Raw genomic sequence first — 17,942 nt, forward strand, 5'->3', positions numbered from 1 at the left:
GGCATGGGTTCACCTGACCTTCACCAAATACAAAATCTCAGTCAAAGAGACAAGAACCAACCAGGAAGAGCCTCCGAATGACCACAAATGAGTACAATTACATAAAGACCAAAACGACTACAAAGAAACTCAGAACGACAATGAAAAAGGCCAAGACAACCACAAAAATAGACATTAAACAGCTACAAATAAATGCAGAACAACCACAGAAAAATACAAAAACTACCAAAGCAAGTATCACAAAGTGACACAAAACTACAAAAATGCACAAAAGACATAATGCTCAAAGTGGCACAAACAAAAACTAAAGAAAAACAACTACAAAGAGACACAAAACAACTACAAAGAGGCACAAAACAACTACAAAGAGACACAAAATGACTACAAAGACACACAAAACAACTACAAAGGGGCACAAAACGACACAAAACGACTACAAAGAGACACAAAATAACTACAAAGAGACACAAAACAACTACAAAGAGACACAAACAACTACAAAGAGACACAAAATGACTACAAAAGGACACAAACAACTACAAAGAGACACAAAACAACTACAAAGAGCCACAAAATGACTACAAAGAGACACAAAACAATCACAAAGAGACACAAAATGACTACAAAGAGACACAAAACAACTACAAGAGACACAAAAACCCCAGAAAGAGAGACAAAACCACAGAGAGAGGCTAAACAACGATAAAGTCTGTGTGGTTGGGACCTTAGCATATCCGTGCCAAGGGGCCAAACGCTTTATAATCAGCCCATGGACATGAAGCAAAAAAAATGTTTATTAAAGGTTTCCTGATAGATGGAGTTAAAGCCTACTGTGTGTCATCTGTTAAATCTGACAGTTTGTGTTTGGGGAAAACTGGCCCTTTAAGAAAATGAGTTTTAGTTCTGTTGAGTGTGACAGCTTTTCGATCAAGCTGACCTGTTTTCAAGCCCCCCTCACAGTTCTGTAAATGGATGGTACACACACACACACACACACACACACACACACACACACACACACACTATATCTGGTATGTATCAGTCAGCTGCAAATAAGGTTGTGGACTTCTGACTGTGTCTTAAAGAGAATTTGACAAGATTTAACATCCACCCCGATGAGTAATTGATGGAGAGAGGAAACGAGGGAACATCGACTCACGCACGTACACAGTGAATTAAACTTCAAGCGCAACCTATTTTTAAAGGCCAATCAATGTCTCTGCTGACAGTAATTACACATGATGTGCTTATTAATCATGTATTATGCTGAATACGGTTGGGTGTATCTGAAATAAGAGAATATGTTGTCAATTTGTCACGAAGGTAGAGTTTTTGCAGCTGTGTGTGTTTGAATGGGTTTCTGGATTATTCACCACTGTAGTTGATTTTTGCCAAATACACCTTTGAATTCATCCAGGATTACTTTTGTGATTTATTTTAGAGCACTCAGAAGCTTAAGAAAGAATATTGGACTTACACCAAGGTGGACAAAAACAAGACCCCAAATGAATGCTAATGCTATGCTTTTTGCTAATGCGTTAAGCTCAGTTTAGTTGCGTTAACTTTAATAAGGTTAGATTCGGTTAATTCAAGTAAAATTGGGTTAGCTTAAGACTTTAGGTTAGGTGAAGTTAGTTTAGGTTAGGTTAACTTAAATGAGTAAGGATAACTTCAGTTGAATAATATTAAGTTTAGTTTAGTAAGGTTAACTTAAATTAGGTTAGGTTCAGTGAATTCAAGTAAAGTTAGGTTAGGTTAAGACTTTAGGTTAGGTGAAGTTAGTTTAGGTTAGGTTAACTTAACGTAACCTTACTTAACCTAAACTAAAACAAGTTAGCTTAAAATGGTTTAAGTTAGGTTAAGTTAAGTTAGGTAAGATTAAGATAGTTTTAAGTTGACTTAACTTAGGTTAAGATAAATTGGGTTAAGTTAAGTCAGGTTAGATTAAGATAGTTTTAAGTTGACTTAAGTTAGGTTAAGTTAAGTCAGGTTAGATTAAGATAGTTTTAAGTTGACTTAAGTTAGGTTAAGTTAAGTTAGGTTAAGTCAAGTCAGGTTAGATTAAGATAGTTTTAAGTTGACTTAAGTTAGTTTGGTTACATTATGTTCGGTTAGGTTAGGTTAAGTCAAGCTATGTTAGGTGAAATCAACTGAAAGCTACCCACACAGTTTACAAGTTTCAGTGTTTCTCACTGGTGTGTGTGTGTGTGTGTGTGTCCATGAGGCTGTATAACCCTGTTAAATGTGTGCTCCAAGAAACCATTGGCACATATGTTTATTGCATAATCCTGTGCAATTAAAAAAAAGCTAAGCCATGAGTTCTTATCATAAGTCTTATCATTATTTAATCATGGTTTATCATCACACAGAATATCTGCTCATTAATGTGATTAAAAAGCAGCTCTGATTTTTCTCTGTGGCTCATTGAGCTTTAAAATCTGTTCCCAGAGTACTGATTATTGACTCATTAGCTAAAGACTTTAACACACACACTCTCATAGATAATATGCACTATGGAGGACGGAAGCTGCTTGACATAAAAAAAAGGCTAAATAAATTAATGAGTATTCCAATTAATGTCACAAATATAGTATCAAACACATTTTTTATTTATTTTTGTATTTATGTTTGTGTTAAGTAATTTCTTGTTTAATTTTGCCTTTTTGTTTATTCATTTTAAATGTATTTAATAACCTTTAATTGTATTTATTTATGCATTTATTATACATTCTGCATTTAACATACTATCAAAATTACATTAAAAAATACAAAAATAAATAAATAAATGAAAAGGTAAAATTAGATAGAAAGTAAATTAATTGGGGAATCAACCACAAAGATAAGTAAATAAAGAAGCAGATTACAACAGACATATTAATCAGTGTCACATATGCTCAATTAATGAATGCCAACATTTATTTTAAATATTATTTTTATTAGGGCCGGGACTTTAACGTGTTAATTAAGATTGATTAATTACACAAAAATGAATGCGTTAAAAAAATTGATGCATTTTAATCACACTTATTTTTGCACCGCGGAACGTTTCTCACTGATGAGTTTCAGGAGGGCCGATTATACTGGAGCACCAACTAGCGTTGATGACTTCAGACAACAACAAGCCACAGTGAACATGAAGGAAGAAGCTGATGAGACCTTTGGTTGGCCCCGTGGATGATGGGACATTTAGTTACTAAAAACCAATGGATGGAAGGGTCGATAAGAGCATGGTTGTGTTGCTATGCAACAAGGAATTCACATATCACCGCAACACATCCAGCCTCAAGTATCACCTCAATGCTAAACATATAGCAGCTAGCGGCTAGTGTGGTAGCTAGCGTGGATTGTGTTTTACTTAAAAAACCAAAGTATTCTAGTTTACAGAAGGTCTACCTACCTATAGGCTACCTGGATTTATGAAATGTACTATATTTCTAAATATGCTATTGCTACACTTAATGGCAAAAATTGCACTGGTCTGTTGGACTTGGACAAAAATAAACAATATTTTTGTTGCTTAATCTTCGTATCTTAATCTTCGTAATCTTAATCGTATTCAGTCACTATTCAATGGTATACTAAAAATGCATGTGAAAAAAATTACTTCTCACTGTTCTCAGGTCAAATATTTATATGTGATTAAAATGCGATTAATTTCGATTAATTAATTACAAAGCCTCTAATTAATTAGATTATTTTTTTTAATCGAGTCCCGGCCCTAATTTCTATACAATTAAAGGAATTTATTCACTTATTTTGGCAGCCCACTTCCTCCATAATAAACTGCTGTGACCTGAGCTGAGATATAAACCGGCCTGGACACTCTACTACAGACACTCCATATCTACACACGTGCCCTTCAAACATGTTGCAAGCCGTCAGTGTGTATAGAGCCACAGGGCCTGAACCCTCACCGTCCATGACACATAACAGAGTCCCACTGTCTGCTTCCTATCTCTTAAACATGCAAAAATGTACACACAAACAACCTGCTGCTTGGGAAACGGCGCTCACATGCTCTCGCCTCGATGACAGCAAATGTAAATGTGTGTGCGACACAGAGATGGAAGGATAAAAAGATGATTAAATAGAGTGTTGGATAGGAATGACAGAGTGTAAGGACTTGGAGGTGAAGGGATAGACGGGGTGATCGGTGGAAGAGTGGAGGCGGGCGGGTTGGACCAGTCAGGAGAGGGTGTCTGCTTTATCTCTCGGCGCAGTTTAAGAGCATTACCATTTATGGTGGAGCTGATGAAATAGTTGTGTGTCTGCCAACTATGTGACACAGCCCATAGTCTATTTACTTGGGAAGGTCAACCTCTCTCTCACTTTACATAAGAAACTTCCCTCTGTCTGTATGACCACCCATCCCTGTCTTCCCTGCATCCTCTTTTTCTGTAGCTCTCCTGTCAGTCTCTCCACTCCCTCGATGAACACTGCTGATGCCAAAATAGCTTGAGGAGAAGTTAAGAGGCGTAGAAAAGACAGGGGTGTCAAGGGAGACGTGGTAAAATGCACGGTTCCTGTTCTGGAAATCGTTGTTGCTGTTATAGTGGAAGCTTTTTAGCACTGACATGAATATTGATTCAAAATGTAACTGTTACATGAGCACAAAGTGATCTGAAGTCACTTTTGGGTCACTTAGTCTACACTTCCCACAGGTCACGTTTTGACTTTATTAACCTTGAAAGCGATTCACTCAGAAAAAGTGCAAAAAGCTGCTCTTCAACAGTGATACCTTAAGTCTTGTTTTGGCACTTCATGAGAAGTGAAAGATTTCATGAAAGGTTTGCACTGAAAAGGGCATGTTTTAGGGTCAGGTGTAGAGTTGTTCTGTAACCAATATCAGCCTCCAAATACAGCCTAAAACCCTGGATCAGGTATCGGCAAGTACTGACACCTATCGGATAGCATCTTATCATATAATTTATCAGCTCATTTATGCTACACAAACATTAGCTAACACTAACACTAGCTGGTCCACCTTAGCTCAAGCAGCCCAAAACTAACTAACTGCTTACTTTGCAGTTAATTTTTTTACTTTTTAAATCTAGGATTACTCATGTTTGTATATTCCCACCCCCCAATCATACTGTCTTGCATCAAGGCTTAGCTTTTTCCTTTTAGGGTTAGGGTTAGGTTATTTGCATATGTGTGTCAAACAGCCCGTAGGCCTACATAGGCCTATTTGCCATGGAATTTGACAGTAATGGTGGAAAAAGTAACAGACCAGGGAACATAGGACCCTTTTTGGGAAAAGGGAACATAGGACCCAGGGAACATAGACACGCTCCCAGTTTCCTGCTGCTTCCAGTCTTTTTGCTAAGCTACGCTAACAGTTTTCCACTGCTTCCAGTTTTTGTGCTAAGCTATGCTCACAGTTTCCCACTGCTTCCAGGTTTTTGGTAAGCTACGCTAACAATTTCCCGCTGCCTCCAGTGTTTTTGGTAAGCTATGTTAACAGTTTCCCGCTGCTTCCAGTCTTTGTGCTAAGCTATGCTCAGAGTTTCCAACTGCAATCCTAATCATACAGGTTGGAAGATAGTACAAATTGCAAAGAAAATAAATGTTAAAATTAAAATCACTTAGCATTGGTTACACACAAACCTACTCTTTCTGCCAAATCACTGCTGCACTAAAGTCACAGAGTTTGCTCTCCTCCCGACAAAATCTCCCAATGGTGGGGAGTGAGGAGGAGGGGCAGCTGGTTGCACTAGCTGGCTAATTCTTGTCACATTTGTGGTCTGAAAAACACTAAATTCATGAATGTATGATGTATTAATCATGTATGGACAGCTGTTGACACTGCATCAAGGTTCACAGAAGAGAAAAGGTAGGATTGGTGTATCGCTTATTACGCTATCGCATTGATAAAATCTGTCCACTGACACACATATAAACGAATGGCAAAGTGCTCAAAGCCGTTCCTGGGGTAGTTCCTGCTACAGTAGGTGTCTCCAGGACAAAATTTTACGACGATGACACACACAGACTTGCAAGTTGAAAAAAATACCATTAATGAATCGATTAATCTTGATACGTTGTCTAGAAAAAAAAACATTTGATCATGCGCCTTTGCATTTACACTGGGCATCAATTATCTACACTGCCAGGTGCTGTAGTGTGTAGCTGAGTGAGTACTTGTCTTAAGATTGTACAGGTGGCATTCGGACCTGGCTGAGATCACAATGGACTCCAAACGACCTCCAGATGTGGCCTGGTCGATCAAATATCATTCTGCTTGCAATGTGCTCTGCGTGCATTTACACCTTGCATTAGAAGGCATTTATCCTAATCCTAAAATAAAATGTCCTGATGCAGATGTACCATGATGCATGTGAATATCAGGTGTAAATGGGGCCAAAGCAAATCAACCCAGGAGAAAAAAACTGGCAATTGTGAATGAAGGAAAATCTCTGTCAGATGTTGTGGGGCCTTCCTCACCCGTTAAATCAGCCCTGTTCCTCTTTCTCTCTCTCTCTCTGTCTTTCGGTGTATCCTCTGTCTCTCATACTCTTTCCGCTTTCTCTCTCACATGGCTGTAATTACGCTCGTGTAAACAAACGAGGCCAGAGAGAGACATCAGGAATTCCAGTTGGGCCTGTGGGAGCTGTGTAGCTTACACAATCACACAGAATGACACACATGTACACAGAGGATCTATGTTAAACTAATACCTTGCTACAGTCTTTCATTAGGGTCTCATCTGACGGGCCGTTACGCACAACTGTACCTCAATGGAGCACCATCCAACAGCTGCATTCAACTCTACACATCACTTTTTCTTAATGAGACGGACAAAAACACACTAACCTGTTCATGGTACTCGATCCCCATGCTCAGAGTATTGATCAGAATGGCAATCATAATCCCTCGGCCAAAGTACTTGCTGTCCACGATCTTCCTGAATGTGTCGCACACCAGCCTCCAGAAGTGAACCACCTTGGCTGCCGTTTTGCCCAGCCCACTGGTCTTCTTTTTGGGTTGCCGGCTGTCTCTCCTGTCCCTGTGGTGGAGGTCTTGGGTGAACTCATATATGCCCTCACTGTCGGAGTCACCTGGGGTCTCGTTGCCCTCAATGCCACCCTCTGCCTCGTTGGCCAGGGCTTTGGCGCAATATGGGCAACTCTCGGGGTCCAATGTCAAAGCCGCTGTGTCCATGGCGCTGCTGGTGTTGCTGAGGTCACGAGCCGACAGCTGGCAGGAGAGCTGGGCTGCAGCTGAGTGAAAAAGGTCAGATAGAGAAACTGAGAAACAGAGAACTGCAGTAAAATCAGCATGATTGTGATAAATTACATCAATGAAGTGGTTTAGACAAATTGTCAAATCCGATGAAAGAGATCTGTAGTGAACAACAGCATTTTTGGACGGTTGCATGTGTGTCAGAGGGAGCGTGTTTGATGGTGATGGGCAGTGTGTGCTATGAGTAATGCCTTGTATCGACAGGCGGTGTCTGGCCGGCTGCCAACCTTTCCACCGTCTGTACAACCTGAACAGACCAAGCTTGACTTTTGCTGAGCCCTATGCCTTTTAGAAATTGGCCGGGGCAGATGAAGCTGGCTGCAAGCTTGGACTTGAGGGATTAACATTATTGACTGTAATTAGCACTCGTTCTGCCTCTCACGAAAAACCCAACTCTGGACAGTGTTATAGTTTGAGGCTTAATCACGTCAAATCGATACCGAACTCCACCAAATGCATGATTGCAGGAAAAGGAACACTTCCAGTGGCGTGTCACTTGATTTGCTTCAACACTGATATGGAAATGAAGCACTGATTCCGACTGAATGGGAAACTTGTTATTTTCAAACCCCATTTTGCCTTCCAGTTTTTTTTTTCTTAATGGGAATACTCAGCAAAGCAAACTATCCACCACAGCACAATGGAATGCAGCTAATGGAACTAATCAAACACTTTCCAAGTTTTTGATTGTGTTTACGTTTGTGATTTTTAATGCGATTTTTTGTGATTTGTCTACCTGTGGGACTGTGTGTGTCCACCACGCCTGATGGCCGTCTCTCCAGGGGCATGGGCGGGATATTTAGGTTGAAGCTGAAATTAGTCAGAGTGCTGGCAGCAACACTTCCTCGTCTGGACTCTGCCAGGGCTCGAGCCTGAAGAGTGGGGTAGTTCTTTGGCCCTGGAGCTGCAAAAGGTACAGAGTTCCTCTTCATGACCCTGGACATGGGAGTTGGGGCAAGGGCGAAGGGGCCTGGGCTGGGTGAGGGGGTACAGCGAAGAGCTTCTATGTTGAATACACTGCGAACTGAAGATGAATGGCCAGCTCCAGCAGCAGATATTGATGAAGTGGCCAGGTTTGTATCAGAGGTGGCTGCTTTCATTGAAGGCGGTGGGGCTAAACCAAGATGCCCAGTGCCGGTGGCTGCAACAAGGGCCCCACCATTGTTGTTCTGAGCACCAGCTTCCATATCCCTACCCTCCTGACACCTGATGCTCCCTACTCCCCTCACACTTCCATTACCCAGGTGGTAATGATGGTGGTGGTGGTGGTGATGATGGTGCGCCATATGATGAATCGACACCGATCCCTGCCTGGAGGCCTTCCTCCTTCTTCTCTGGCTCTGGCTTCGTTGGGGCTCCGTGGCAGGGGGTGAGGCGGCAATATTGAACCCTGCGCGGCGTGCCAGGAACCTGCAGAGATGGGCGGTTTGTCGGGTCCCTTTCCGGACGATGTGAACCAGGTACTTGAGCAGCTCATCGTAGCAGGAGCCCGGCTCGGAGAGGGAGGCCAAAGTGCTGGCATTGGACATAAAGCGCACCCTTTGCTCCTTCATCAGCTGACTCTCCCTCTGCTTGGTCTCTGAGAACTGAGTGGCGATGACCACCAGGCACAGGTTGATCATGAAAAATGAGCCAATCTAAGAACAAGGAAGAGTAGATGACATTGTTATTCACACACTAGTAATGGATGCTCACACAAGTGTCCCAACTACTGACCCACTTGTTCAATCATCAGCAAACACGCACTCACACAGCTGGTGGCACCATGAAGGGGCACTTACAATGATGAGTAGGATGAAGTAGATGAAGTTGTAGAAGGAGTGAGCATCCATCACAAAGTACATGATGTCCACCCAGCCCTCTAGAGTGATCACCTAAAGAGGAACATGGGCAGAAGAGAGGAACATAGAGAGACAAAGAAAAAGAGAAAACAGTGATAAAACAACTCATCAGACAACCTTAGAGCTCGGCATTCCAGCACAAAGACCCATTTCCATTTCCAGGACTAATGGTGGAAAATCATCACGGTTCCTTATCATTAAAAAATGTTTGCATGCCACTGTATGATACTGCACAGTGGCCTACTGAGTGTAAATTTAATAAATTGTATCTTATCTATGCCACTGTATAAGTTCATCCACACAACCTCCACCCATAACACCAAGTAACAGACTGGGGGAACATAGGACCCTTTTGGGGAAAAGGGTCCTATGTTCCCCGGTCTCATACAAAGAGGGGAACACAGGACCCAGGGAACATAGACACGCTTTGCTGCAGCTAGCTAGCAAGCCCAGCATGTTTTCTAGGGGAAGGGGTGCTGCAATATTAATATTAGCTACATTTCATAATAATTCAAAAATTCTTGCTAACAATACAAATAACTTACACTAACATTTTGAGTTTGCTAATGATTGTTAGCTAATTAACAATAACTGAAATGATTACATCAAGGTTTCTTCCCCCTGTTTATCACAGTGTAATGTAGCTAATGCTTGTGTAGCAGCACCCCCTTCCCTAGAAAATATGTTGACCTAATAGCTGGCTGCAGAAATCTTAATGAAATTAGATTAGCGAATGTAAACATTAGTTTTCAAACAAAATTAGCATAGTTAAGTTAGCTAATCTTATTAAGCTCATAAGGTTAGTAATAGTTATTTTGCTTTAAAACGTAACATTACCCGACTACAAGTTACAGTTTATTCAAAATATTACTGTTGTATTGTTGACCTTGCTGTTATTGGTGGAGGTCCATGGCTTATTTAAACTAATAAACGCATGCTCTCCCTGTCTCTGACGCAGACAATTTGAGGCGTAATTTTCTAAATTTCCCAAGCTTGGGACTGCAAAGGGTCAGACAGAAGAGGTGGGCCAAGCCAGGAGCACTGTGGCTAGTCCCTTGTCCAGAAGAAACCAAACACAGAGTAGAAATAAAAATAGGAACTAAAAGAGGCCATATTTCACAGTCTAGAGTGTTCCAAAAACAAAGACTCAGCAGAAGACTAATCCCCAACATTTCTCTTGTGTTTTACCCCACGCAGGCAAACTAGAGTAGTGGCCAGACTTTTGGGGGAAATACTCTCCAATCTGGCTTTCATCCTCCAAAATTACCCCCCTCAGCTAGACAGGGATTAATGAACTCTCCAGCAAAAAAAAAGCTTATTCAATGATGTGGAGATAGCAAGCAAACGGTGTGGAAAAACGAGGCTGCAGTCTGGTGGTGTGGCTATGGCGACCTGCTAATCCTCTAAGCCCTATTTCTCTGATACACCAGCCACAATTAGGCTCCTTTTCTCCCTCTTCATCTCCATCTTTTATTACAGGCTTGCACATTAACCAGACCCTACTGTATGTGCTCATTGCAAACTCTCAAAAACTGATTCCTTTTTTGGTCCAGCTGTTAATCCATGCCTTGCAGGGGTGAGTAACTGCTTTACCTGAAAGATGGCAATCCAGGCGTAGCAGATGTTGTCAAAGTTGATGGCTCCCTTGAAGGGGTTGACCAGACCATCAGAGCAATTGGTGTAGTACTGATTCCAGTTGATGCACGTGTTGTTGTCCGTGCTGTTGTAAGAGTCCAAGCCCAAGGTGCACTGATTACCTCCTTCGTTGAACAACTTGGGCACCGAGCTGCAGTATCTCACGCCATTCGCTCTGGGTTTAGAGCAGATGAAGGGGCTCTCATCGTCGTTCTCAGTTTGGTAGTATTTATTCAACTCCTGAGAGGGAGGGCTTTAGGGAAGAGAAGAAAACACATTGCAGGGGTCAGCTTACACTGGTCTTGAGAGTAAACAAACATATTGAGAGATGTGCTGAAAAGTTTCAATTCAAACATTAAAAATGAAAGTAGATTGGTATTTGAGTATTACTAGCATCTGTTTTAAATAATATTCCACCTGGTTTAAAAAAGAATCCATCTCTCCTTTCGGAATCCATGCTAATCTAATGTCTCTGGCGTACACAATTTTAGACATCATTTCCTAAATTGTCCAAGCTCAGGATTGCAAAGGGTCTGACGGAGGTGGTCTGCCCAAGCCTGGAGCTCTGCAGCTAGACTATTCTTTATAAAAGAAGAAACCAAACATAGAGTAGAAATAAAAATAGGCACTAAAAGAGGCCATATTTGGAGTGTTCCAAATAACAAGATTTAGTGTCCCAATAAATAGTATGTCAAATGAAATATGCCAAACATACCAGAATGTCCTACTGCATCTGGTTGCATATGCAGTATGAAAACCAGTATGCAGAGGGTCAAAGCATACTGCAGGCAACCTTGTATATTTTGTAAGTACAGCTGCAGCACGTACTAAAAGCAAAAGTAAGTAACTTTTTCAGAACAGTGCACCCTGTGGACACTGTGGCAACAATAGGTCACTGGCACAGTAAAAATGCCGTAATTTCCCCAAGATTCTCTAGAATGAATTAATTTAAACAATCATCTTTAAGTGACCTGAGCGAGCCGAACGGGACCGTGACGTAGCAGAAGGCAACAATGTGTTGTTTTTCATAGTGATGGCTGAACGAAGCTTCATGATCCATAGTGATGGCTGAACGAAGCTTCATGATTTTGTTTATTTTCTGAGTCTGGCTCTCTCTGTTCAACAATGGGTTGAAAGCAAACTGAATTGTCATTCCTTGGGCTTTTTTCTTTAAACCAAGAGCATCATTAAAGGGGTCATTAAATAGAAGTAATAGGTCATGAAGCCCCGTTTGGTTATCACTACTTTTATGATTAAATCAATATAAACTACTTCATGAAGTTTCCCCTCTCTCTATATATACACATAATGGGAAAACTTTCTCATGGCAGTGGGGTTGTAAAGTAGTTTATATTGGTAAGTGATAGCAGAGTTTTAATAGTTTGGGATTTTTCATTAGTTTTAGTTTGAATTTCATTGTGAATTTTTGTTTTCAAATTCAGTTAGTTTTAATTCGTTTTTAGTGTGAGTTTGCTAGTTTTAGATTAGTTTTTATTTTTTGAAAATGAGCTGTTTTAGTTTAGTTTTTTTGCCTTTATTTCCTTTGGTTCATCCATTTTAGCCCCAATAAGGTTATTAACTCTTACATTTCCCAGTGTTTTGAATTTTGGTTGGAGTGTAGACATCCCAGTCTCAGTAAACATATTTACCATGTGTTCCTGCATGTTCACTAACCAGCAGACTAGACTAGCTAAATAAATACATTTCATATCAACCAAAAAGGATTATGCAGAGTTTCCCTACATGTAATATGCAGCCGCTGCTGGATTTTCAGTTCCGCCGCAAAAAAAGTGATTTGTAATCTCATGGTTGAATTGAAGACTTTCACAGAGTGTTGCGTCTGCGACACTTTTACCATAATAACTAAACAGTTTGCGCTATCGGGAAAATTCCAATGTTTTCTGAAAGCTGAGAAGTTTCAATTTACAGCCAACATGGTGTCATTACGGTAATCACAAAGCCCACAAAGCAGGAATACACACACTCAGCGGTGGAGAAATACAAACACTGGATTATGTATGAAAAAAGTTGACAAAGACGAAAACGAAGGACATTTTCATTATAATTTTAGTTCGTTTTAGTTAGTTTTGTAACCACACATTACAGTTTCAGTTAGTTATCGTTTTATTAAAAATTTTCGTTTTTATTTTTATTTCAGTTAACGAAAATGTTTTTTCAATTGTAGTTTTCGTTATTTCGTTAGTTTTCGTTAACCTTGGTTGATACTGCCTGTATCAGCCACCACCCATTGTAATTTAACCAGAGCAGTTACAGTAAATGGTAAATGGACCTGCACTTATATAGCGCTTTTGTAGTCACTTTGCGCTTTGGCAGAGGCTACCCTAAACGGTCCCACCTGCCACCATTGGGAATTCATTCTCACACCGATGAACGCAGCATCAGGAGCAATTTGGGGTTCAGTATCTTGCTCAAGGATACTTCAACATGTAGGCTGCCATGGTCAGGGATTGAACTACCAACCCTCCGATCGGTGGGCAACCAGCTCAACCAACTGAGCCACAGCTGCCCAGTTTAGATATAAGGCTGGGTCAAACCACAAAGTATCTGCTCTTTCTCTAAAAGTACGAGCAAATGGCAGATTTAAGGTAAGTCAGGTCAGGGCTAGAGAATGGTGTCAACTGTCTTGGGGCCCAGTAGATTTATGATGTTACGCCACTGCAGGGCCTAATGATGGGTCAACACATCATTTAACAGGCATACTGGACTTCCATAGGAAGTCATTTTGCTGTTCCGTGATAACTAAGTAGCACAAGCAGAGAAAAGTCAGAAAACTTAACCATGTCCCCAAATGGGCAAGGGGGGCTTTTATGTATCCCCAACAAAAAGGTTTGGTTTTCAGCTCGGTTTATCCGTCGGTCACTGGGAACCCACTACATTTCAGAACTGATCTGAATCACAGATAAATGAATCATCTTTTTTATCTATATATCTATTCTAGTTCCCTATAATTCAACTTTTTTTAATAAAATAAATACTTATTTCTTCATTCAGCATTTACATAATGCTTTAAGTTATTCCTAACTATAAAATGAACTGCAGAAAGATACCCTTGGGTCCGGTGCTTGGAACAAACTGAGGCATACTGAAAAAGCTTATATAAAATAATAAGATGACTTGATCAGTGACAAAGATGTCTTGTACATTTCACTCAAAAAATGTAGAAGTACCAGGAGGCAGAACTTTTGATACCACAAACATCTTGGAATGCCGATAGGGAAGCTTTAAAAGAACAAAACACTTGTTCTTCTCCTAGATTTTCCCCAGAAAATCTGCTAAAGACAATGACAATTCTCTCCTCAGGAAACCATCTTTGCCCTTTAGCCATAAATGTTCAACTGTAACATGCTTTCGCTGCCAAGTCGAGGCCGTTAAAACTGCAGGATGCTTTAATATGAAGTGATGATTCTTCCTCTGAATTTTGGCATGCGCTGGGTGGAATTTTAAGTGGATCAACTCTGAAAGCCCCAACAGGTTTTAATACCATGCAAATCCTACAGCAGCTGATTTCACTGATTAACTGTCCTTCCAACAGATAGGAGGAACTAATCAGCGAAGCCAGCTGTAATTGTGTTGACAAACCTGGGGCTAAATGGCTGGGGAGACCCCTGTGTGTATGCATTGAGCACACACATTCATCTGCCTGCTTCAACACCTCTTGGCGTATCTGTTACAGAGCACTGCTCTGTCTGGTATGCAAGTCTGGTGATTGTGTGATATCTGGCCTGTCTGTCAACACACATTCAGCTGGGGGCCTTTAATAATTTTATGGTAGCTTAAAAATACGTAGAGGGACCAGATTACAGTTAATTTCATTTTTTGTACAGGAATAGATTAAAAGTAACATCAAATGTGCACAATAGCATGTTTTTTGTATGCAGGACATAAAAGACAGATTACAGTGCAAAATGACAAGTTGCTTGTACCGGCCATTAAGGCAATAAGTGTTCAATCTTCAATGTTCAACACGCTCATAAATGTTGTTTTGCGCTTGGTCATACACAATTTTGACACACAATGCATCAAATTCAGTGTGTATATTTATAAAAACCAAAACCTTGAACATAAAATAGATTTTTTGTATCATTTTCAATTGAATAGACATTATGTTAAAAAAAAAAAAAAAAAGCTCAATTACACATTCCTACGGTTGGTCTCTCTCAATGGCACCAAGTTTTCTTGGTTTTGCTAGCCCACGAACGCGAGCACGCTATTGATCGCAGCTAACGTTAGCATGCTATGATCGGCCACCAACGTTAGCACGATATGATTGTTATAATGTCATAATTAGGGCCGGGACTTTAACGCATTAATTAACATTAATTAATAACACAAAAATTAACGCGTTAAAAAATTGACGCATTTTAATCGCACTTATTTTTGCACCGCGGAACGTTTCTCACTGGATGAGTTTCAGGCGGACCGATTTTACTAGAGCACCAACTAGCGTTCATGAGTTCAGACAACAACAAACCACAGTGAACATGAAGGAAGAATCTGATGAGACCTTTGGTTGGCCCCGTGGTATTTGGACATTTAGTTACAAAAAACCAACGGATGGAAGCGTCGATAAGTAATAATAATAATCAGGGTTTCCAATGTTGTGAATGTACTTGAAAGTATTGTGTTTTACTTAAAAAAACAAAGTATTATGCAAAAAAAGAAAAGTTGGGTGAACTCAAAATTTCAAGGCAACAAACTTCGATAAAATTTTAAGTTGGACAATTAAACTAAATATTTAAAGTTTTGTTTTTGAGTTTGCTCAACTCTGAATTCAGATTTTTGTCAACTCAACTGTAAGTTATACTAACTTATAATTTTACATTGTAATAACTTTTAATCCTTACTTCTGCTAACTTCTGCAATGTGCTGAATTGGCACGATTGTAACTCCGCTATGAAATGTCAGCTAATGTTGCGACCACAATTTTGAGTTAGCATTGATACGCTAATGGCTACTCTTGTAGCTGTAACAAGCAGACCCGCTAGCATCAGTTAGCTGCTAGCTGTCGCTAATGACCGAATTTCACCGTTTTCCCGCATTTCACAACAAAGAAATATGAATGAGCAGAACTATTGTCCCTTGTTGTGAACCCCAACTTAAAGATATAAGTAACAACAACTCACAAACTTGTTTTTTAGCAGACAACTGGCTTCCTTTGTTGTGCTAACTTACATTATTGCCCTAAATGTCAATAATTTATATTTCCAAGTTTTACCAACTTAGATCACTGTTTTAGGCCAAAAAATACAAGTTGGCTTTCTTGCAGGCTACCTGAATTGTACTATATTTCTAAATATATGTCATTTTGTGTCTCTTTTGGGTCATTTTGTGTCTTTTTTTTGTAATTTTGCGTGTTTTTTTGGTCATTTTGATACTGCCTCCAGCTGCCCCCAGGTAATTTGAGTTTGAGACCTCTGTTATAAAGCTATTGCTACACTTAATGGCAAAAATTGCACGGGTCTGTTGGACTTGAACAAAAATAAGCTGATGTATTCAGTCATTATTCAATGGTACACTAAAAATCCATGTGAAAAAAAATACTTCTCACTGTTCTCAGGTCAAATATTGAAATGCGATTAAAATGCGATTAATTTCGATTAATTAATTACAAAGCCTCTAATTAATTAGATTAATTTTTTTAATCGAGTCCCGGCCCTATTATTTATACATTCTAAGAAGCTGTTTCGAGATTGTTCTGATGAGCTCAGGATGAAACACATTTGATACATCGCACCCCAATATGACGCATAGGATGTGGTTCCTACCGGGTGCTCTCACATATCCTGAATCAGTCTAATAAAGAGTCACTGTCATCCCAGTTAACAGCTGCTAAAGCTCTAAAATATGTATCAGCCATACCAAAACAAGACAAATTGAAAAAGGCGTTAAAACCGATATGTTTATGACTTTAGACATAGCGGCAGACTTAAATGCCATTCATCTGATGCAGAAATACAGACCTTTCAGATACAAGAAGAAAAATGGATGATGATGACCAAAAAATATGCCAGCTCACCAACGCCATTATGCATGAACTTAAATTACAGCTGTGAGGTGTCATAAATCCTATAGAGAGTAATGAACCCAGGATGACACAGAGAACATGAATAAGTCATGGGCGCCCATGTTCCACATACCATGGGGTCTTTCTCATTATTCCACGGCTTGTCGCTCTCCCATTCATCATTATGATGAGACTCTATAATCGCTAACCTCATTGACTTTAGTGCATGACCCAGTTTAGTGTGCAGGGTCAAGGTTTACTTCATGGTTTTACCTTGGCCTCAGTTAGAACTGTTTGCAATCTCATCTGTGTTGTTTATCTTTGATCTAATATAGCATCATTGGAATAAATGTAAATGTTATCAGATGGTTGACCTCATGACGCCATTGAGCGGAATGAAAACGAAAAACGCCCCCTTTTTATTTTCTGCACCCATGTCAGTCAATCTAGGTACTGTCTGCTGTGAGACACCAGGAGACAACAAAGAAATATTAAAGATTTATGCTGAAAATCAAGCATTTTTTTAAAGATTATGTTAAATTTCAAGCTCATTCCTTACTTTGAAAAGGGGGTTAAAATTGAGAATTTCCCAACTAATGCTACCTATACACCAGAAGACTTTGAAAAGATTTGGAAAAGACTCCTGGAAGACTCTCATCTCACACCTGCTCACATCTAAAGACAAGTGGTGAGAGTTTTTAGTCTCACACTGAGGTTTTAGACAGACTGTCAATCTGGCAGGGTCACTATTTACAAGACTACAAAGAGATTCTTTTAGCAGTTTTTCCCCATCATGCTCTTAGTAAAAACTTACAAATGGAGGAGAAGCAGCTTTTGGCTCCAGCTGCTCTACTGTGTGCAGTGGTTTGTGATGAAAAAAACAACAATAAAAAGAAGAGAAGACGCCACAAAATGCCCCTCACAAAGCTGAAAAGGGTTTCTGTTTTTATCACATGAAAAGTGACTATTTTACAGTAAAAATAGATATAAGGAAGAATAAAGGAAAGGAACGTTTAGAAATGAATTCATGATATACATTTATGTCCTATTTAATTACAATGTCCAAAAAAAATGCAGTATTGATAACGCATTTAAAATGAAACTGAGCATAACAGATGTAAGTTCTAAAATATACACTACTGGTCAAAAGTTTTAGAACACACCAACTTTTCCAGAATTTAATTGAAAATTATGCAGTT

General features: G+C 39.8%; 1 protein-coding gene across 4 annotated transcripts in view; it reads right to left on the reverse strand.

Moving 5' to 3' along the window:
• The window catches only part of cacna1g (calcium channel, voltage-dependent, T type, alpha 1G subunit), a 405,931-nt gene that overhangs the window by 175,941 nt on the left and 212,048 nt on the right, over positions 1 to 17,942 (reverse strand). For all 4 annotated transcript variants that reach the window (XR_009389430.1, XM_059324455.1, XM_059324456.1 and 1 more), the window contains exons 7-10: positions 10,677 to 10,971; positions 9,024 to 9,116; positions 7,979 to 8,879; positions 6,814 to 7,220 (exon numbers count right to left, since the gene is read on the reverse strand). Coding sequence is in view for 3 of the 4 variants with exons in the window: in XM_059324455.1 (XP_059180438.1) it covers positions 6,814 to 7,220; positions 7,979 to 8,879; positions 9,024 to 9,116; positions 10,677 to 10,971 (1,696 nt within the window). In the remaining variant the exon portion in view is untranslated. The remainder of the gene's footprint in view (positions 1 to 6,813; positions 7,221 to 7,978; positions 8,880 to 9,023; positions 9,117 to 10,676; positions 10,972 to 17,942) is intronic.

This window comes from Centropristis striata, chromosome 21, assembly GCF_030273125.1.
Source record: "Centropristis striata isolate RG_2023a ecotype Rhode Island chromosome 21, C.striata_1.0, whole genome shotgun sequence".
In the NCBI taxonomy this organism is placed as follows: Eukaryota; Metazoa; Chordata; class Actinopteri; order Perciformes; family Serranidae; genus Centropristis; species Centropristis striata.